Below are 23,518 nucleotides of genomic sequence, written 5' to 3'. Positions count from 1 at the left end.
TGCGAACCTTTTTACCGCATGATTCCCGCATGAATAATGGCTGTTTCTGCATCTTTTTTCCCGCATGCGGAAAACATGCGGAAAATATTAGTGAATGTGGAAAAAATGCGGAGTTTACCGCTGGCGGAAATATAGCGGTAAAATTTTGCGGTGTTTTTGCCTGTTAGTGAATAGAGCCCAATACGTTTATTTTGTGCTGACATGTTGCCCACATTGCGTTTATTTTGTGGTGTCTGGGGTAACTGTTGCTGCATTTATTATTTAATGGTCATAGGTGGCTATATTTGCTGCTTTGGGGTTACGGTATACTATTAAATAGCATCACACAGTTTCTGCACACCTATGATGTGAATCCACGTTTGACCACATCACAGCGTAAACACTGCTTTCTTATGCCTCGCTGTTATTATTATTATTTAGTATTTATATAGCGCCGACATATTACGCAGCGCTGTACAGTGTATATATATATATCTTGTCACTAACTGTCCCTCAAAGGAGCTCACAATCTAATCCCTACCATTGCCATATGTCTATATTATGTAGTGTAAGTACTGTAGTCTAGGGCCAATTTTTTTTTTCTAGAGGGAGCCAATTAACTTATCTGTATGTTTTTAGAATGTGGGAGGAAACCGGAGTGCCCGGAGGAAACCCACGCAGACACGGAGAGAACATACAAACTCTTTGCAGATAGTGCCCTGGCTGGGATTTGAACCAGGGACCCAGCGCTGCAAGGCGAGAGAGCTAACCACTACGCCACCGTGCTGCTGTTGCATCATTACGTTAGCTCCGCCCATAGAATGTCATGGCCACGCCCATTTTTTCCGGCGCAGCACGCCACAGCCCCCCCCCCCCCCCTCCCCAATTCCCCCAGTCCCAGGTTGAGCCTACAAAAATCTGGTCACTCTAGTTAAAGATAATATTTAATGGCATTAAACAATATACAAGGTAAAACAGAAAATGTTCCCGTGAGCGCTCTGCATGCAATAATGCTACGTACACACATGCGACAACGATCGTTCGTTGAGAACGACGAACAAACTTTTAATTGATGAAAGAACGACCTAAGTAAAGTTAGTTTTAAAAGGTGTGTAACGATCTGATCGTTAGAACGAACGTTACATCACGTAAAGCAACTATTGCGCCTGCGCATAAAAATGAGAAGTTTCACGAAGAAATAGTGAAATGCGCATGTCAAGCCTAGTACGAACGACCGTTTCCAGCGATGTACTACTTTTGCAAACGATCGTCGTTGGTTAAAATCCGCCGAGACAGAACTTTCTTTTCTAGCGATTTGGCTCGTTCGTCGTTTGCCTTAATAGTCGGTGGTTCGTTTTTTTGTAACGATCGTCGTTGGTAAAGATCGGGGAACGATCGTTACAAACGACTATAGTCGCATGTGTGTACGCACCTTAACTCTCCGGACTATGGGGACATGGTTGTAAGAGTCACGTGGCGCACCCGTGCGTGCGCATTAGACCCTGCCGGTCTCTGTGATCTTACTGATGGGACAGCGGCAGCCTGGAGGGTAGCGGAACTTCGAGTCGTTTGCCCAGGAAATTATATCGCTAATGGACACCTTGACTGTCCATGGGACTACCATGGAGGTTTGTGGCATTAATATGAAATTCGTAGTCCTGGGAACAGGAAATGAGATACAGCCATACGAACTAGCCTCTGCCTCCCGGTCCGCGCTGACGACGTCAGGCCGACCTGGAGTTCGGCCTGTACTCAGTCAATTACCGCCACGTGGATCGGAGTGTACTGCGCAGGCGCAGTACAGGCTGACCTCCAGGTCGGCCTGACGTCATCAGCGCGGACCGGGAGGCAGAGGCGGCAAACGGCTGCGGGGAGAGCTGTGGCAAGGGACATGCTGGGAGCTTGGGGCTGGAGGAAGTCCCGGGTAAGTAGCCCTTATTTTACTAGAAATTGCCTGATAACTTCTTTAAAGGACTTACGAGGCCAAAATGTCTAAAAAAGCAAAGTACCTGTAAGCTGTTTAAATGCACGGAGGATGCCGTCCGCGCCCTCCGTGCAGTTCCGCCGGGTCCCCTTCCTGAGATCGCCCCCCGCGCCGACCCCGACCCCCCAGGCCGGGTCGGGCTCTCGTGCTGCTCTCAATATGGCCGCTTCCATTGGCCGCGGCTGCGCAGTCCGCCTGGCGATCTCAGGAAGGGGACCCGGCGGAACTGCACGGAGGGCGCGGACGGCGTCCTCTGTGCATTTAAACAGCTTACAGGTACTTTGCTTTTTTTAGACATTTTGGCCTCGTAAGTCCTTTAAGAAATACGATTTTCAATTAATTTCTTTAAAAAACATTATTTAGTATTTATATAGCGCCGACATCTTCCACAGCGCTGTACAGAGTATATTGTCTCGTCACTAACTGTCCCTCAGAGGAGCTCACAATCTAGTCCCTACCATAGCCATATGTCTATGTATATATTGTGTAGTGTATGTATCGTAGTCTAGGGCCAATTTAGAGGGAAGCCAATTAACTTATCTGTATGTTTTTGGGATGTGGGAGGAAACTGGAGGGCCCGGAGGAAACACACACAGACACGGGGAGAACATACAAACTCCTTGCAGATGTTGACCTGGCTGGGATCTGAACCAGGGACCCAGCGATGCAAGGCGAGAGCGCTAACCACTACGCCACCGTGCTGCCTGGTGTAAGCAATACAGAGTAGGTTTTACCAAAACTATTTTTGGGGGAAAATTACTATATTTTTCAGACTACAAGTCGCTCCTGGCCAAAGACGCATCTAGGTTTAGAGGACCAAAACCAGGGGGAAAAATATATACTAAACCTGATGCATCCATAGTGAAGGGGCATCTTGTGGATTATGCCCTCTTATGTCTCCCTGTGTCCTCCTCTATGCCCCTTTGTGTCTCCCTGTGTCCTCCTCTGCATGGGCACAGTACAGGGAGTCCCCGACATTGCGTTGGGAGTTGGAGGCAGGGATGGGCTTCCGAGTATTGAACTACTCAAATTCGGAATTCTAATGAAGATGATTTACTCCACCTGTGACCGCAAGGTAGGGGGGTTGACTTACCCAGAAGTCTGTGGATCCTATGCATGTCATTGCTGTCATAAGCGACCTATGGGACGCGTTCCACCACTCACTACCACACGTCCTCCTTCCGGCGGAAGGAGGAAATGCGGTAGTGAGTGGTATAACGTGTCTCATATGTCGCGTATGGCAGCAATATGATCCACGGACTTCTGGGTAAGTTAACCCCCCCCCCCCCCCCCCCCAATCCCATGGTCACAGGTGGAGTAATTAAACTTTATTAGAATTATGATTTCAAGTAGTGCAATACTCGGAAGCCCATCCCTGGTTGGAGGTTGGTATTGGCAGGCGTTCACAAGTCAGGAACTCCCTGCATTTGGACTATAAGATGCAGTGACTTTTCCCACCACTTTTGGGGGAGAAAAAGTGAGTGTTAAAGGGGAACTGAAGAGAGAGGTATATGGAGGCTGCCATGTTTATTTCCTTTTAAGCAATACCAGTTGCCTGGCAGCCCTGCTGATCCTCTGCCTCTAATACTATTAGCCATAGCCCCTGAACAAGCATGCAGCAGATCAGGTGTTTCAGTGGTTTAGACTTATAAGTCAGATCTGACAAGACTAGCTGCATGCTTGTTTCTGGTTTTAATCAGATACTACTGCAGAGAAATAGACCAGCAGGGCTGCCAGGCAACTGGTATTGATTAAAAGGAAATAAACATAACAGCCTTCATATACCTCTCTCTTCAGTTCCCCTTTAAAGTCCAACAAATACAGTATACTAAGAAATGATGATGATGATTTAATAAGGTAAGGGAGATTACTACAATAATAATACACATACATTTCAAAGATAGTTTGGAAAAAGTGACATCACTTTTTATCATATTAACTCTGATTATTAAAATTATTAGAGGCTACCGTGGTGTGTAACAAAAAAATCTTACATGGGTTTAAAGCAGTATTGCCTGCTATTTTCTGGTGATGCATGCAGCCATTGTCTGGGTCCTATAAGAACATAGTGATGGATAGTGAAGACCTATCTGCGGTCAGTTTTACTGGAGCACATGTATACACAGTGAGCTGTAACTGCCTAGTGTCATGTGACCTCTGTGAGAATTCCTAAGATGTTGCTGCTTGATGCTGGCGAATCAGGTAAGGCCTATTGTCTTCTACCATACCAGTCTTTACATGTCCCTCCTATGCTGTGCTTCAAGTTGAATGAATTGAAAATACACTTTTCAGAGGCGCTCGGCTGTTGTACAGACCTGAACTAGTTCCTTTTCTCCATTGATTGACTGAGGAAGCGTGATTTTGCCCATGAAACGCATTGCATACTGGAGCTACAATTAAATGTTATTTTTATTATTAAAATAACAAATCTTTGTCGGTTTATTCTTGAGGGAGGTAAGTCCACCAACTTCCCCCTTTTAACTACTCCACGACCATGTCACGCCGATGGGTGTGGCCATGGCGGCAGCCCCAGGACCGCCTAACGTTGATCACCGTAAAGTCCGGGGGCTGCAGATTGCAGATCGTGTGCAAGTTGCGCGCACATCTCCTGCTTGGTAGGTGGAGCTCCGTCTCCTAGTGGCGATCGCCGCTGGGTGATTGAGATGCCGAAATCGCCATCTGATTACCTCGTACAGCGCTGCGATCTACAGCAGAACTACACTGGGGACAGCCGTGTGACACGGCTGTCCCCTCTATGTGCTCAGAGGTGATCGGCTGTCATAGGCTGAAGCCTATGACAGCTGATCACGGGGATTGGCTGGTGGGGGGAGGGAGGGGGAATATACACATATAAAAAAACAGGGAAATGTATAAAAAAAATACACAAACATTACCAAACAAACAAACATCCAGGGGGTGATCTGACCCCACCAACAGAGAGCTCTGTTGGTGAGGAGAAAAGGGGGAGGGGTGTGTGTGTGTGTGGGGGGGGGGGAATCACTTGTGTGCTGTGCGGCCCTGCAGCTTGGCCTTAAAGCTGCAGTGGCCTATTTCTCAAAAAAATGGACTGGCCTTTGGGGGGGGGGGTTAAAGCCTGTGGTCCTGAAGTGTTTAAATGGTTTTTAGACGTTTTTACTCTACATTGGCGCCTCTGTTCAAAACCTTTTTCATCTAGTCTAGTCCACCCCTGGTGGAGGAGTTACTGTATATTCCTGCGTATAAGACTACATTTTAACCCTTGAGAATCTTCTGAAAAGTTGGGGGTCGTCTTCTACGCCGGGTGTCATTGATGCCAGGTGATACGCCCTATCCTGTTACCGCCTCTCAGATCTCCCTGCTGAGGGAGTGCAATCTATTCTTCCATACCGCTCTGATAAACAGGTAGACAAGGAGAGCTGACCAATACTTAACTTATATGACGAGCACTACCTCATTATTATTACTGGTTCTCCATTCTGGGGATAACCTTATATATAAGAACCATAAAATAGAAGAAAGTATCCCTTATAAATGGAATCCCATGTATAACATATACATAAATGCTCCAAGAACATGTGTCAAAATTGAAAAACTTTATTTGATAATCTATCACAATCACAAACAATTAAAATCAATAAAATGCCCCCATGCGTCCCACAATATGAGGACCGCCAGGAAAAAAGGTATAAATAATCACATCGCCTTGACTCTTATGCACTTTATATGTATGTTTGTACAATTGGTATACATTGATTAGTATTTATGGTATTTAGGTTGTGGTCTGGGACACATATCTGGTTTTGGATGTGTGTCGCAGTCCACAATCCTTATTTATATTTTTTCACAATTTTTTTTTTCATTTTATAATTTATTGCTGTTTTTCCTCACAGGGGTGATATGAGTATGCACTAAGCACTTTATACTGTTGTAGGCTGGCTATGGCTGCATGGTTATTCATGCATTGATATATGTGATTATTTATACCTTTTTTCCTGGCGGTCCTCATATTGTGGGACGCATGGGGGCATTTTATTGATTTTAATTGTTTGTGATTGTGATAGATTATCAAATAAAGTTTTTCAATTTTGACACATGTTCTTGGAGCATTTATGTATATGTTATACATAGGATTCCATTTATAAGGGATACTTTCTTCTATTTTATGGTTCTTAAGGAGAGCTGACCAGTCTACTTAAAGAGATACTGTAGGGGGGTCAGGGGAAAATGAGTTAAATTTACCCGGGGCTTCTAATGGTCCCCCGCAGACATCCTGTGTTGGCACAGCCACTCACCGATGCTCCGGCCCCGCCTCCAGTTCACTTCTGGAATTTTTGACTTTAAAGTCAGAAAACCACTGCGCCTGCGTTGCCATGTCCTCACTCCCGCTGATGTCACCAGGAGTGTACTGCGCAGACACAGACCATACTGGGCCTGCGCTGTGCGCTCTTGGTGACATCAGCGGGATCAAGGACACGGCAACGCAGGCGCAGTGGTTTTCAGACTTTAAAGTCTGAAATTCCAGAAGTGAACCGGAGGCGGGGCCGGAGCATTGGGGAGTGGCTGCGCCAACACAGGATGTCTGCGGGGGACTGTTAGAAGCCCCGGGTAAGTTCAACTCATTTTCCCCTGACCCCCCTACAGTATATAAGGAGAGTTGACCAATGCAACAAGTCAATTGACTATATACTGTTATATACTGGGTAACACATACAGTACAGCACCAGTATCTGCTCATACACAGCACCAGTACATGATTTTTTTTATTTTAAAATTTGCTGTGCGTTGGATGAGGGCTAGTCTTATACGGCGAGTATATCCCAAACTCTATATTTTAACTGGAAAAGTTGGGGGGTCGTCTTATACGCCCAGTCGTCTTATACGCCGGAATATACGGTATGTCCCTATAGCCCATACTCACGGGCTACAAATGTCACCGCAACACGCGGCGCGTGCGTGTTGCAGCGACAGGCCGCCCGTGAGTATGCGGCATTGCACGGGCGCGCACCCCGAACTGTCGCTCGTCGCTGATGTCGCCGGGTGATTGAACCGCTCAATCGCCTGGCGATTGAACCGCTCAATCGACTGGCGACAGTCGCCGCCGCAACTCCACCGCAACTGTCGCCAGTCCGCGTGAGTACGCGGACTAGCGACAGCAACAAGATAAGTAATACATTGGGCTTCCGGCGGGGGGAGGCGCAACAGCGACAGCTTCCGCCGCATCAGTTGCCAGGTCCCTCCGCCGTGTGTGTGCGGAGGGACCTGGCGACGAGCTGTCGCCGGCCTGTCGCGCACACGCTCACGTGTGCTGGCGACAGGCCAAAAAGTTGCCTGTGAGTATGGGCCATAATTCTTCCTATCTACAGAGAGCAACTTCTTATACCTGAGTGGGGTCAGGTTATAATTCTCCCCACCTTAATTGGTTACCTGGCTGGTAACCTATACTTGTGAGTATATCCATTATTAGTATAGCCATTATTGGTTTATTTTATTCATCTATATCCAAACTACTACACTATATTGGGCTCTTGGTTTCCTTCTTTTTGTTTTACATCAACTCAATACAGTATATACTCATATATTGAGTTCAGCAAATCGATCTTGAAATCACAGTGTATGTTACACAAAAGGTTGCAACCCCAAACTCCCTCTCTATGTACCCGCCTCATTTCTCTGCTGCTAGACATTTTACAAGCCCATAGTGACGTGACCAGCAATGCTTCAGATAATCTCACAATATAACCTTTACCACAATCAAAGTCTAGTGTCCCCATCAATGGCCAATTCTGGGGAAAGCCAACTATGGGCCGGTTCATACGGACGTCTTCCAGTGTCCCATTCTGCGGCGTCTCATTCGGGGGCTTGCACAGGCTTTCAGTGGTGATTGCGGCATCCCGTCGCGATCTGCGCTTTTCATCCCCGCACGGGGACACCAAGACATGGCGGTTGATCGGCGGCTTCCAGGGTCGCCTAGAACGATGGGGAAAATCGGGATTGGAAAGCTGCATTAGCGTAAACGGCTGATATTTACGTGAATGGGAGCATTGTATCAGACGTCCGCGGTAATCGCCGGCAAAAAAAAAAAATCCAAAAAGAAAAAAAAAATCAAAAAAAAAAAAAATCTGACTTTTCACTGATATTTCACTATTGCCAAACCTATCACTATTCTCACTTGAACACTCCCTCTATCGATTAATGCCTGACCCTATCCAACCTCCCCCCTCTCCCCCATTTTCCACCAATATCTATGCCCCTAAAACCTCCCTTTGACAATATCTGCAACCACTTAGATACAAAATTTATCGAGTGCCGCCGGAGCCCATCTTACACCTCTGGGCACTGCTATAGCTGCAATTATCATTTTTGGTCTATACGGTACGTAGAAAGTGGACAGAAAGATTAAAAAATAAATTTAAAAAAAAAAACGCTAAATTGGAGGAGGCAGAGGTGGACTTACCTCCCAAAGCAGACACAATATACTGTGGATAATTTTCAACAAAAATAATTTATTTTATGTACTCCAGAAAAGTGCAACGCGTTTCACAGAGCACATCCCGCTTCATCAGGCTATGGGGGTGCACAGAACTCATGCAGGTCTGCTACAAAGCTCAGCGGCGTTTTTATGGCCTCTGTACATAAGGTTTTTGTGCATCTGCATTTCCCCTCCTTTCCCCAGCCTTCATTGCGCATGGCTTTAGGAAAACCGCAGGCAGCTGTACATTTAAAAAAAAAACAAAAAACACAAGTGCAACGTAACACACAGTGAAATCTAGTGATGCGTCAAGGAGATGCGGATAATTCCTGCTGGAATGCACATTTAATGCAAATTGTATGCAGGGTGGGATTGGGCCAATCAAGATAGGCAGGAAATGCATGATTGGCTCCGATTTGCATATAATTTGCATGCCAGGCAGAATTATTAACATCTTATTGACCAGCTCTCATGTTAACACTACAATGAAATGCACTGGCAAATTGCATGGGCGTTATGATTCGCCAAACCCATGTGTTTACAAGAAAACCAAAATGAGGCCTTAGGGATTGTGTACACAAAATGTCATACGAAAGCAGGCAAAATCATTCCTCGCGTGTACTGCACTGTGATACTACCCTACTGACCATCCCAGCCTGTCATTACCAATGTGAATGCCCCAGCATGGCGTCTGTTAAGGAAGATTTACTGGACCCCCATATCAGTTGGGTTCTGGTGCATAGATCTGCCCCCTTGCAGAAAAAGACCTCTGTCTTTTCTATATATGATCTAGAAAAGGCCAGGGCCATTTTCTGCAAGGGGGAAATGCATATGTATATTAAAACCACACAAAGTGTGAAAGAGCCCTTGTATGAAAAAGACAAAACAAAACTAGATAATAGTGTTTTGAAACCCTTCAATATGAAATTGTTACTGAGTGACTGTTCAAATTATTGGTTGAATTTATTGGTTTATTGGTATGTGGCTGTATTTCAAGAATGACACAATGACTTGAAATTAGGAATGCAGCCACCTAATCAAACATCTCCTGGTTGGGGTAAGGAAGCTGATGTTAACATACCGTGTGTGAAAAGAAATGGGGTGGTTTAAATATAAATAATAAGCTTTAGGTTGCCCTGAGTGCAGCTACATGATATGCACAGAGCTGAAACAAAAGCACGCAATCTCCATAGTGGTTTTGACATTTTATTGATATAAACCCCATGAGTAGCATGGGACAGCAGGACTTTTGCACCCATTTGTTCCTCAAAGCATCACAGACGTAACGGAAGCCATTTTGTCTCCACAAACTGATCCCTTTAGTTTCTAGCGCTCACTGATCATCAGTGGACAAAGAAGGAAAAAGGGGATAACTACAACTTACATTGTGCAGAACTAACCATATAGAGAATACCCGATCCCCCCCCCCCCCCCCCCCCCCCCGTCAAAGTTTGGGTTCCACCTTTAGCAGAAGGGATTGGTGACCTGTTTCTGAGTATTGTGGCTTGGCCTACAGGGTAAACAGTCCCACTGTGAGCCTGTAAGGACAACCCCAGAGCCCCCCACTACCATCCCGGCATCAGGCTCTGCCTCCTCAGGGAAGGTTATGGTGCTGATACGAAGACTTCCTCTTCATGTCCTGCTCTCTCCGCTCCACACAAAAGGCCAGCGCTGTCGCCACCCTCACTCCACATGGATACAATCAGCGGCTGCAGAGCCAGGAAGCAGAGAAGGGCAGGGGGAGGCTTGGATGAAGAGGCGGTGGGATTTTCTTCTATCTCCACTATCCTTAGGACTTGACAGGCTGAATGGGGAGCAGGCTGCCAAATTTAAAGTGCTGAATCACAGGAAACTTCTCCAGACACTGCAAGAGAGAGAAAGAAGAAGGCAGAGATAAAGGCACAAATCTCATTAGCTGCAGACAGCAAAGACACCACAGAAGATGCAGACGCATGGCCAGCGTGGTGCACGGCTGTTTATAACAGGCGGGGACACAGCAGTCCCAGCCAAAGCAGATTTATAAACGCTTTCCCATTAGATGTGGCCTTATAAACTGTTAAAGTACACCTTGCACCAGAAGCACAGGTTCTCAAATTAAACGGCAGAACAAATACACAGCAGTGGAGATTAACTTCTGTCCATGTCCTGTGGAAAAGTAAAAACAAATTGTGTTTATGGTCTATTTTTGTTTACACTCAATCTATCAGGTACAAAGGGACTGATAAAAAACAGCATCTCTCTGACAGTTAACTGTTTCTTCTTCCAGGCTGAGGTGACCTCGCTAGAACATGCTGCAAATTACCCCTGCACTATGCATAGTCAGGGCCGGATTTAGGCCATGGCCTAGGGCACCACAGGAGCAAGGGCACCAAAGCAACAGGCTAAACTGGTGCAGCATTTGCAAGCTTGCAAATACTGCAATGTAGGGAGATCAGGTGAGCGCCTGACCACGGTACTCTGCTGCTAGCTGCCTCTGCAGCAGCCATCTTGCTCTCTGTGCACGTTTGCATTGTGGCCGGCAGCTATGGACTTGGCAGCATTGGAGACAGAGGGGAAGAGAAAGCTTCGGCACTGGAGATGAGCTGAGAAATAAGTGAGACTGATGGCTGCTAGTGTTGTCCGGATCATGAACGATTCGGATCTTTGATCCGAATCTATTTTATGAGTCGATCATCCGAATCATCAAAATGAACGATTCGGATCGCAAAAGGGGCGGGGCCAGGAGCGACACGCCCCCTCTCAGCGGGCAGCGGGGTCCTGGAAGCAGGGATCGCTCTGTTGGATGGGAGCCAGCCTTGCAGGGAGACAGGTAGATGAGAGAGAGGGGACATGGGTGCCACTGCCAGATATGTGTAGAGCCCACATACTGGCTGAAATGTGCTGCTCATTATAGGCCGGCTGTTCCGTAGTTGTGCACAGTGAACACATTGGAAGCTTTTGGCTCAGCACAGCTCAGTAACTTTGCAGACACTGTGATTGCAGGGCAATATGATCCTCCTGCACTCGGCACTAAACAGCTGCACTTTTCTGGGAATGCTTTCTTTCACTGTGCGACCTTTTCTTTCAAAGTGTACAGATGAACATATAGGTGAAATATATTGTAAAGCATAAATGTGGGTATTACGTGCAAACATTTCTGCTCTCTGCTCGTCCCTCCTCCCTTCTCTGTCCACTCCCTGCCCTCTGTCCATCTTCTCCCCTTCTCTGTGTGTCCACCCCCCTCTCCTTCTCCTGTCCACAGACCTGTCCTGCTGTTCATTTCACCCCCGAATGCTTCCGGTAGTAAAATGATCCGAGATTCGGATCAAAGATCCGGATCTCTTCAATGATCCGATTCGAATCATCCGGATCATTGAAAAGATCCGAACTTCCCATCTCTAATGGCTGCTGTGGTGGGTAGGCGAGCTGGCTACTTATACTGAAAGGGGGGGGGGGGGGGGGGAGTGGGAAAAGGAGGGATTAAGGGAGTCATCTGGCTACCTATACTGGAGGGAAAGGGGGGAGGGGTCATCTGGCTACATATAATGAAGGGGAGGTCATCAAGTTACCTATACTAGAGGGAAGAGTCATCTGGCTACCTATACTGGAGAGGGCGGCTGGTGACAGTGGCCTTGGGCGGTAAAGAGTACAAATCCGGCCCTGTGCATAGTGCTATTATTATTACTATTTATATCGCGCCAACATCTTCTGAAGCACTGTACAGTCTTGTCACTTAAAGTGGATTTGAACTCTTGCACAGGAAACCTAGAGAAATGCACCCTGTATGTATTCAGAGAGTTTAGCCTGTGTAATTCCCCCTCATCTGTGACTAATCACAAGTAGTAATTTGATATCTCCCCTGTCAGCTGACTGCCATGGCAGATAAGCTCATTTGAAAGCACAGGATGTTATCAATATGTCTGCTTCCATGAAAACAGGAAGTAGAAACACTGCAATTTATTGTAGGATTGTATAAGCTGCAACAAAAACATGCTTTTCTTTAATGCCCGGTACACACCATGCAATTTCCCATCAGAAAGATGGGTCGATCGATAATTTATGACGCATCCGATCGGATTTCTGATAGTTTTTCTGATCACTTATATGCAAATCGATGAGAAAAACGATTGGAAATCAGATCTGACATGTCAGAAATTATCTTTTCGACCCATCTATCTGATGGGAAATTGCATGATGTGTAACAGACTTTTTTTTTTTTTTAAAGACTAACAGATTGAAAACTATAAAATAATTGTTGGGTCTATATATTAAAGAAGTTGACAATCTACCCTACACCATTTAATTGTAATAAAAAATGGTCAGAAAAATACATCACCCCACCCCCCAATCTTCTTTTATAAAATAAAAATGAAATTTGATTTGATTTCTCGAGGGAAAAAAAAAAGAAGCTTTCAATTGTTTTCTACAATCTATTGTTTACATTGAATTGCTGTAAAATTGGATCAATTGGTTGTATCCTACATGGCCACTTTAAGCATATAGGATCCTTTAACGTACAGATACTATGATGGCTGGATAGTGTAATGGTTATAGAGACTCTGTAGCGAGTCTAAATTTACTTTAACAGGCAGTCATGTTAATCAGTATAACCCCTGCTAAACCGCCACTATCCTGCGGCAAAAACGAGGGGTCTTTACCCCCCAAATCCCCCCTGCAAAATCCACGACTTTCTTGGTGGTGGATTTTGCTGCTCATGGAGGAGGAGCTATGAGCTGCAGCTCTGCCTCCATGCGCGTCAATCGTCGCACAGATCTCCGCCTCTCCCCCACCTCTCTCTGTGAAGGAAGATTGAGAGGGGCGGGGAGAGGCGGCGATCAGCAGGGATTGACATGCTGAGAGGCAGAGCTACAGGACTTAGCTCTGCCTCTTCAGGAAGCGCTCCCCCGAGCTTACAGAGGTGATTTGGGGGGTAAAGACCCCTCATTTTGCCGCGGGATAGCTGCATTTTAGCAGGGGTTATACTGATTAACATGACTGCCTGTTAATAAAGTAAATTTAGACTCGCTCCAGAGTCTCTTTAAGGGCTCAGCCTCTGACACAGGAGACCTGGGTTCGAATCTCGGCTCTGCCTGTTCAGTAAGCCAGCACCTATTCAGTAGGAGACCTTGGGCAAGTCTCCCTAACACTGCTACTGCCTATAGACCGCATCCTAGTGGCTGCAGCTCTGGCACATTGAGTCTGCCAGGAGAAAAGCGCAATATGAATGTGCTGTGTTTGTTTAATGTACAGATGCTATGATAGTTATTTGAATTAAAGAGATTTTTGGGGGGTCTGTTACCACTGCCCCTCTCTCCACCTGCCATGAAGGAGAGCTCTCAAAGCTCCCAAACTCCTCTCATGCTCCCTTACTGAGGTCTGTAACTTCACTGGTAATGTCACCCTTGAGTAGGACACCCTGCTCTTCCCCACACTAGCTGTTTGGCTGCCATCCATTGCCTTCTGTGCCATTTTGTCTTCCATGCTCCTTGTGGGAGGTTGGGGGGTGCAACCTGTACCGCATTGCATCTCATAAAGCTATACCCAAGGCGCCTCCCTCTCTATAGAAGACAATTGGAAGGTTTTTGTTCTATTTCCCCTTCATCCTTTCAAGGACCACTATCGCAGAAAATTGTAAATTTTACAATATATGTAAACACATACAAATAAGAATTATGTTTCTTTTGGATTAAAATGAGCCATAAATGACTTTCTCCTATGTTGCTGTCACTTACAGTAGGTAGTAGAAATCTGACAGAAGCGACAGGTTTTGGGCTAGTCCATCTCTTCATAGGGGATTCTCAGCATGGCTTTTATCCTTTATCCACGGCTATTCATGGCTTTTATCCACTATGGAACTCCCTACCTCCACCCATTAGGGCAGCCCCCTCCTTCAACTCTATTACTGTGCGCCCATGCTATGCATTTGAGTGAACATAACTTGCCTAATCTCCATGCTTCATCCAGTGACTGACTAAGCCAGTGGTTACCAAACTTTTTGGGATGAGGGCACCCTTAGTGGCTTTGAAATTTTCTCAAGGCACCCCTCGGGAAAAACAAGAACCGAAATGCCATTATGACCCTTATCAGGTGACAACCAACTCCAAGTAGCTAGTGATGCTTATTAGGCACCGCGATTCCTCTCATGTTCAACTTCAACCATGGTTGCGGGGACTAAAGGTTAACTAGCAGGTAATGCAGCCACCTTGTATATTACCTGATGGTATTGCATAAAGGATCGGGATGCATGCCGAGGCACCCCTGAAAGGTAGCCGAGGCGCACCAGGGTGCCGCGGCACCCAGTTTGAGAACCCCTGGACTAAGCATTACCTGGTACTAATACTGTGCTGTGTGATCTGGTTTTCTTGTATTCCTGTATTGTCATATTGCTGTATGTCACCCCTAAATATTGTCTGTAACCTAAATTAATGTTCAGCGCTGCGTAATATGTGGCGCTTTATAAATACAATAAATAATAAATAATAATAATAATAATAAAGAGACTCCTTGAAAAGGATTTATACAATGATGCTGCCCAACCTCTCTGCTCGCTGCACACTTTTTTTGGCAACTGCACAGAGCAACTGCCATTCACTAAGTGCTTTTGAAAATAAAGAAAACCCTGAGAATCCCCCAGAGTGTGCAAGGCTATCCAGAGGCAGAATCGCCCCTCAAAAACCTCACTAAACTCCATCCAACGTCTTCTGCAGCTATACAGCGCAAGTGATGTTTCCACATACACCTGATCAATCTTCCATGATCCACAATAGAGGTGGAATCCAGCAGTAGCAACTTTACAAAACAATTAAGAATATAAAAACACTGAAAGGTTAACTCGACAGAGGCGATATTCTAAATTACCACTTTCACCTCCACATGTGCAAGAACACCCATAATGCATCATTCAGGACTGTGGGTCGAGTAGGCAGATTTTTGGAGTATGCAGATATTTCTCAAAGCCATATTACACACTTTTTTTTAAATCCTTCCCTCCAACCCTGTATCCCCCCCCCCCCCCCCACACACACACACACACACACACCCAATCCCTACCTGGGAAGGGAGGAGAGAGGCTGATCTAGCACCACCTTGCTAATGGAACTTCCACTGAAGTTCCTGCAGAAACAAAACACATTGGAGGCGAATCCCTTCAGTGCGGCCGCGCTCATTCACGGACGGGAGCGCGGACGCAAACTTCCAGAGGGTTCCATCACTGAATCACAGGTCAGTTTAACCCAATAGCAGCCATAAACAAGTTATCTCGTGTGTAATAACTTGGGGTAGGGCTACTGCAGCCGGCTATACCGGACTAATAGAGATCCTGCGTCCAAAGCAGGTAAATTTCAAGCGCCCCCCTGCTCCACTCTGCATTAGGCCGCGGGAGGCACACTGGCAGGCTAGGGAGTCACAAAATAACATGGCGCCACATTGTACATAAAAAACTAAAATAAAAATGGCTGGCAAAAGGTTAAAAACATTTTTTCCTTTGAAGTTTTGAAGAATTCTTTTCACATCGGCGGGCAGTTTATAAGGCAGGGACTCCCTGTACACAGCTTTGGCCTTGCCTCTGGCATCCACTCTTCATCCTATCAGACTGTATATTCAAATGGGCGGGTCCTTCCCTCCTACTGCAGTACTACCCACTATATCTTTATAATAATTAATAGGTATACTACACAAATACAATCAAGTATTTGTCCGTCTAGTTAGTACACCTACCCTAATAAGAATGTGATCTGGCAAGTCTAATGTATCCTGTGTGGATTTTAGAAGTGGTTCTTCATTTAACATCTTTGTAACTAAACTGAAAACCTTTGGAGCCAGAGCTTTCTGTCATGCTGCCCATCCCCTGAGGAATGCCTTGCCAAACGTAATCAAGACAGCTCCAACCCTGGACACGTTTAATTCAAAACTGAAAAGCCACTTGTTTAGTCTGTCATTTATGATCCCATAACTTTTCCCCCTGTACACATCACTACGTACTGATCTGAGACAAGCTTATGTGCTTTGGGTCCTCAGGGAGAAAAGCGCTTTACAAATGTTTTGTTGTTGTAAGACTAGTGTATCAGCGATATGGAGAGGCCCTTTAATCCCTGACCCCCTGTGTAGCGGCAAGCAGAGAAGCCTGGCGTAGTGCGGTTGCTGTAGAGTGCTCTGCGCACAGCACAGGATGAGGCGGGGAGGGTGGGACAGTGTGTGTGAGCTCTCTCTCCCTCTGCAGGAAGTTTACCATGGAGGAAGTTTCCACATGTGTGTGGGAAGAGGCAGGGAGAACACAGCTGCGCTCCCAAACAAACAGGGCAGTAAAGCTTATTAACACTTCTTCTGCCAGCAGATCCTTCCGAACACCTTGGGCTGCTCTGCAGTACTGTAAAAGGTTCACAGCTAAGAGGCGTTACACAGCGATCTGCTACTCTACTTGCTGCAAGATATCTAAAGAGGTAAAGGGGCACTACAGCGAAAAACTGTAAAATTGAAAATATGTGCAAACATATACAAATAAGAAGTACATTTTTTCCAGAATAAAATGAGCCATAAAATACTTTTCTGCCATGTTGCTGTCACTTACAGTAGGTAGTAGCTGACAGAAGTGACAGGTTTTGGACTAGTCCATCTCTTTATAGGGGATTCTCAGGGATATATTTATTTTCAAAAGCACTTATTGAATGGCAGTTGCTCTGTCCAACCGCCAAAAAACTGTAGCGAGCAGGGAAGCTGGCCAGCATCATTGTATAAATCCTTTTTCAGGAATAGCTTTATAAAGAATAAAAGCCTTGCTGAGAATCCCCTATGAAGAGATGGACTAGTCCAAAACCTGTCACTTCTGTCAGATTTCTACTGCCTACTGTAAATGACAGCAACATAGGAGAAAAGTAATTTATGGCTCATTTTACTCTGGAAGAAATGTACTTCTTATTTGTATGTGTTTGCACATATTTTACATTTTACAGTTTTTCGCGGTAGTGTCCCTTTAAGTCTCCTACAGATAGTAGTAGCAGTAGCTTAGCCATCCGTAAAAGCAGGAAGTTTTAAATCAGGATGATACCATTTATTGGCTAACTTAAAAGAATAGCAACGTAAGTAGAGTAAGCAAGCTTTCGGCTGTATTGAAGCCCAACGAAGTCTATACAGCCGAAAGCTTACTTACTCTTATTCTTTTAAGTTAGCCAATAAATGGTATCATCTTGATCTCAGCCAGCCATGTTGATTGTTAATTTATAAATGACCGCGATTGTTGGATCATATCACAGAGGATCGTTTTGATCCCCATTGACTTTCATGGTAATGTGTATGTTCGTTTGTTTCCACAGCTGCCACGGATGCATGCAGATTCAGGGAACGATACATCTGGTCATGGGTACATAGCTTTAAAGAGCACCTGAGGCGAACCTAAAACAGAAAAATGAGATCTTCCTAAAGGTGCCCATTAGCGGTACAGTTTTTTCACCAAATGCGACCTTTTCATGTGATTTTAATGATCGAATTATATAGGAAATGTGCCGTTTATGAAGGCAATCGATAAGGAATGATTCTTTGGTCGATTGCTAAATAGGATAAAATCCATCCGAACGTTGTATTTTATGATCAAATTTGAAGAAAGGACAGTTCAGTAAATGTGAACAATCGATAATTACCTTCTGATTAATTTTCGATCGTAAAAATTGCATTAAAAAAAAATAAATCACATTTCGTAAAAAAATTGTATTGTTAATGGGCACCTTGTAGGTGGCCACGCACTATACAATTTTTTTAAATATCTGTTCAGTTCAAGAACAGCAATAAATTTTTCTGACTGATTGTAACATTTCAAAAATCTGAACAATGTACTACACACACTTTCCATGTTTTCCCAATAATGATAAAAATGATTGGAAACTAAGAAAATGGCTTGGGTGTATATATTAATAATTGTGCAAAAGGTGGATCAGCACATCACCAGGCCGCCTCCGAATTGCCTACAATCAGAGGTGCGCTGAGCTCCCCCAAAAACTGCAAACACCCCTTGAACCCAAACAGAAGCTCTGCATATACACCAAAAGCAAGGCTGCTAAGTGGGAGTAGCTGACCAAAAATGAATTAAATTAGTACATAGCAAAGAAATGAACAGCGCTACTTAAAAACTTGGTAGCGCACCCAGGCTATGCAGATGCATAGAATAGGATTTAGTTAGTGTTAGGTCCCCTCCCATAGGGGCAAATGGGAGAGAGAAAAGGCAGGCACTCATTAAAAACCCGTGGGTACCGATAAATTCATCAGCGGCTGTGAGGTTGTCCCTCAGCAGGTGCTACGTGCTCTAGACCGTAGTAGGGCAGTATCATGTATGAACATCAAAAAGAACAAAAGCTGGTCTGGCACTCAGGGGCAAACGCAGGATTTTTAAGGGGGGGTTCCTGAAAGGTCCAGAAGCACGTATGTCCCCGAGTGCTTCCGAATACAGGTGGCTCCATACTGCCCATGCACAAAAGTGCGCTGGCGTATTATGGAGCTGCCTATCTTTGGAAGTACTCAAGGACACTAGTGTTTCTGAGGGCTTCTGGTAGCAGCAAATGTGAACGGGGTACAGCGCTGGAACAACTCCCCAAGAGAGGAACAGGAGATAGACTTAGTTTGGACAATTCAGTGGAATATGCTACATAGTTTCACATAGCGCAAGCGATACCCATATGATGCAGGGATATATGCATCTGCGGAAGATGTCGGCGCTACATAAATACTAAATAATAATATTTTGCCTCACCAGGATTGCACTTTTATTTAGCTTTCCTGTATGACAAGAACACACAGCCAGCTCTAGGGGAAGAGGGAAACAAAGGTGAATGAAGGAGGCTGGTGCACACCAAGAGTGCTTCTGAGCGCTTTTCAAATCAACAGTGATTTGAAAAGCGCTTGGCTAATGTTACCCTATGTGGGTGTTCCCACAGCAGCGTTGTGATTTTTTTCAAAATCGCAGGTATACTGCATGTAGCATGTTTTTGAGCAATTCATTCAAAAATCGCTCTGAAAATCACTTCACAAAATCACACTCACAAATTGCTAGCGATTGCTATTGTCATTTTGGCGTTGCACTAGCCCAGAGAGAGGAGTGGAGAAATTGAGAATAGCCTGAGATGGAGCAGAGAACTTATCTGTATTGAAGTCCCACATCAGACAGGCTACTTGCCTGTAATCGGACTCCTGTCCCTGTCAGTCTCTCACACAAGTCAGAAAGAAGCCCTCCTGGAGTCTAGGGACTGTCAAAAACTTTTCAGCTTGTTATCCACACCTTACCCACACATGCAGTCATTATAACAATGGGGAGAGACCAGACAGATGTTTGCCCACAGACCCTGAGTCCAGGCAAGCTCTGCATCATGCTGTGCATATTTACCAGCTTGCCTGCACTCCAATTTCATCATGTCTGACACTTCTGTGCTGTGGAGAGTCCAGGACTCCATAATCAACATTCTCTCACTGCAGGCTGCATCTTCTTGTGAGGGTTGTGAGGGAAGCTCGGCTGCCTCTCTCATTCTATTAGCTGGAGGGAGGCACCAGAAGTAAGAAGGGAGGGAGAATGAGGTTGTTTATATTATGCGGGCTTCCCTGGCTGAATACACAGCTCAGTGCAGGGGGGAGGTTCCAGACACCCGGAATAGCCCCCTGAGTTCGCCAGTGGCACTGTAGCTTTAATGGAAGTCAGCAGGTGTACAAATGATGGAAACAATAGTGTAGCAAAAGTGGTACACAAGTATGAACAGGTACTTATAGTGCTTCTGCTGGGGTGAGGGAGATGTCTGTGGGCGCCAGTGGGTGCACGGCCTGTCGCCAGCCTGTGCGCGACAGGCCGGCGACAGCTCGTCGCCAGGTCCCTCCGCGTACACAGGCGGAAGAGGGAGCAGCGGTGCGACGGAAGCTGTCGCCGACGTTCCTCCTCCCCCCGCCGGAAGCTCCGTATTCTTTATGAAGGTTGCTGTCGCTAGTCCGCGTACTAACAAAACCTCCTGAGTGGTGTAACTCTCAGGAGGTTAAACCTGCTGTTCACTTGCTGTCTGAGGGGGTCTGCCTGCTGTCCCTGGGCCTGTGCTTGGAGCCAAAGAAGTCTGGCTACTGCCATTTGCTGTTTGTGGGTGGGGGAACGTTGTCTAAATACCTTTTAGGCCTGGAACCCACTAGGAGGGCTTTTCTGAGCGCATTGTGATTTGAAAAGTTCTTGCTAATTTAATGCTATGGGTGTGACCCCACTTAAACGATGTGATTTTATAAAAATCCTCCATAGCATTGCATTAGCAAGAGCTTTTTCAAATCACTAGTGCTTAGAAATCGCTTCTAGTGGGTTTGAGCCCTTAGGGTCACTTTGCCTGTGTTTTGGGTGAATACTTTGGGTGAATACATTGGTTACATCCCGTCATGGCCACACCAATTTTCACACACCGCACTCCTATTCTGGTCTGGTCCCTCAGTCTAACTTGAGAACACTATGTGGCCCTCAAGTCAAAAAGTTTGCCCACCTCTGCACCCAAGGGTGCTCCTAGTTTCAGCTTGTTGCCTGCATACAATGAAGAATACAATCTGGCTGATTTATGGGGGCTCAAAAACGTATTTCACGCACGTCAAGCTCTGACTTTGGGGTACTAGGTTTTTTGAGGGTTCTTTTGTTGTTATTCTGCCTCTCACAGCTACAAGAAACCTACCAATACAATTACAGAACGTCCATTTCTCAGTCAGAGGGCAAAACCGCAAAATCAGCAGGGGATCAAATAATTCTTTCCCTCACTGTTTGTATGTGTGTGTGTGTGCATATATATATATATATATATATATATATATATATATATATCCAAGAAGACGCATTACCTATGGAAATAGATCTACTCGTAGTTATTTGGGGACAATTAACCCATATTATGCAGAACGCCCACATGTTTGTTATCTCCGGAGATTATATTTAAATTTGTAACTAGGCAATACGATACCGTTCATAACATTTTAAAAGAAAAAGGGAAGAAAACATGTTTTCCCTAGAATTTGTTTTTCCTGAATAACAACAAATAACCCTTTCCAATCCACCATCACACACACACACACACACACACACACACACACACACACACACACACACACACACACACACACACACACACACACACACACACACACACACACACACACACACACACACACACACACACACACACACACACACACACACACACACACACACACACGGGGTTTACGAGTAATCAAGGAAGAAAAAAATAAAAATAAAGACTGGAAAGGGCTAAAATGCGTGATCAAAGTGGAGCCGGAGCCCTAGCCATGCTGAACAAAAAGCAGTGCAAGATTAGCGCTAATACATAAACCAGTTGGAAATTATTGATGTTCTGCCTTTATAAAGAACGGACATCTTCCACTGCACTTTTTTTTACACAGTCTTGTCACTAACTGTCCCTCAAAGGAGCTCACAATCTAATCTCCATCATAGTCACAAGCTACATACCTACTATAATAATCAGCCAAAATCCACACAAGTATCCAAGGAAGCAGTGGCGTAGCAATAAGTATAGCAACCATAGCGTTGCTACGGGGCCCTACGCCACAGGGGGCCCGCCTGCCCGTACATCAGTTTTTTTTTTTTTTCGTTTAGTTTTTTTTTTTTAATGTCGGTCCTGTCCGGGGCCGCCACCCCCCATACTTTTAGAGCTGCGGGCCCCCCCCCCTCCCTGGCCCTCCTCCTCTGATAAGGTGGCTGTGAGGAGGGGGACTACTTGGGCGCAATGATACTCCTGGCGGCCGGCCCGACAGTTACTCTATAGTTCCGGCTTCCGGGCCGGCCAGCCAGGGAGAAGGAGGAGTGACGTCCTATGCGCGTGCGAGGGAGGGAGCGGACTGCTCAGGGTGCTGTGCCTGTTGGACTGGAGGAGGCCAGAGCGGAGGAGAGCGGAGCGACCCGACCCGGCCCCACCCCACCGTGACCGTCCCACGCAAGCTGCCCGCAAGTAAATTAATACATGTGCCTGGCTGGCTGGTGCTGCTGGCTGCTGTGGAGCACGGTCGGAGGTGGGTGGGTGCTGGGGAACGGCCTGGCCGGGGGACTTGCTGTCTGCTGTGTGTGGGGGGATGGGGGAAACAGAGAAGTGCTGGCTGCTGTGTGTGTGTGTGGGGGGGGGGGGAGAGAGAGAGATGTGCTGTGTGCGTGTAGGGGGGGGGGGGGAATGGGGGAGAGAAGTGCTGGCTGCTGTGGGGTGGATGGGGGAGAGAGAGGTGCTGTGTGTGTGTGTGGGGATGGGGGAGAGAAGTGCTGGCTGCTGTGGGGTGGATGGGGGAGAGAGAGGGGTGCTGGCTGCTGTGTGTGGGGGGGGGGGGATGGGGGAGAGAAGTGCTGGCTGCTGTGGGGGGGATGGGGGAGAGAGAGGTGCTGTGTGTGGGGGGGGGGGGATGGGGGAGAGAAGTGCTGGCTGCTGTGGGGGGATGGGGGAGGGAGAGGTGCTGGCTGCTGTGTGTGGTGGGGGGGATGGGGGAGACAGAGAGGTGCTGGCTGCTGTGGGAGACAGAGAGGTGCTGGCTGCTATGGGGGGGGGGGGGGATGGGGGAGACAGAGAGGTGCTGGCTGCTGCCCCCACATAGTGATTGTCTGGTGAATACTCCCCCCACATAGCGATTATTGTCTGCCGAATGGTCCCCCCCATAGCGATTATTGTCTGGTGAATTGCCCTCCATAGCGATTATTGTCTGGTGAATGCTCCCCCCACATAGCGATTATTGTCTGGTGAATGCTCCCCCCAAATAGCGATTATTGTCTGGCGAATGGTCCCCCCCATAGCGATTATTGTCTGGTGAATGGCCCCCCCATAGCGATTATTGTCTGGTGAATGCCCCCCCCCCCCCATAGCGAGAGATTGTCTGGTGAATGCTCCCCCCACATAGCGATTATTGTCTGGTGAATGCCCCCCCATAGTAAGCGATTATTGTCTGGTGAATGCTCCCCCCACATAGCGATTATTGTCTGGTGGATGCTCCCCACATAGCAAATATTGTCTGGTGGATGCTCCCCACATAGCAAATATTTTCTGGTGAATGCTCCCTGCATAACGATTATTTTCTGGTGAAATGCTGCCCACTTTACGATTTCTGGTGAAATGATGCCCGCATAATGC

The 23,518-nt window shown here is 46.3% G+C and overlaps 1 protein-coding gene across 1 annotated transcript in view; it reads right to left on the bottom strand.

Annotated features, from left to right (window-relative positions):
• Nucleotides 1-9,836: 9,836 nt before the first annotated feature.
• Nucleotides 9,837-23,518, bottom strand: part of PTPA (protein phosphatase 2 phosphatase activator) — a 148,742-nt gene continuing 135,060 nt past the window's right edge. The window contains exon 10 of the mRNA XM_068248480.1: nucleotides 9,837-10,275. Within this exon, the coding sequence (XP_068104581.1) occupies nucleotides 10,201-10,275 (75 nt within the window). The 3' untranslated portion in view covers nucleotides 9,837-10,200. The remainder of the gene's footprint in view (nucleotides 10,276-23,518) is intronic.

This window comes from Hyperolius riggenbachi, chromosome 8 (genome assembly GCF_040937935.1).
Source record: "Hyperolius riggenbachi isolate aHypRig1 chromosome 8, aHypRig1.pri, whole genome shotgun sequence".
Taxonomy (NCBI): domain Eukaryota; kingdom Metazoa; phylum Chordata; class Amphibia; order Anura; family Hyperoliidae; genus Hyperolius; species Hyperolius riggenbachi.
The sequence above is the reverse complement of the archived record's forward strand: the minus strand, read 5'-3'. Positions and strand labels throughout refer to the sequence as shown.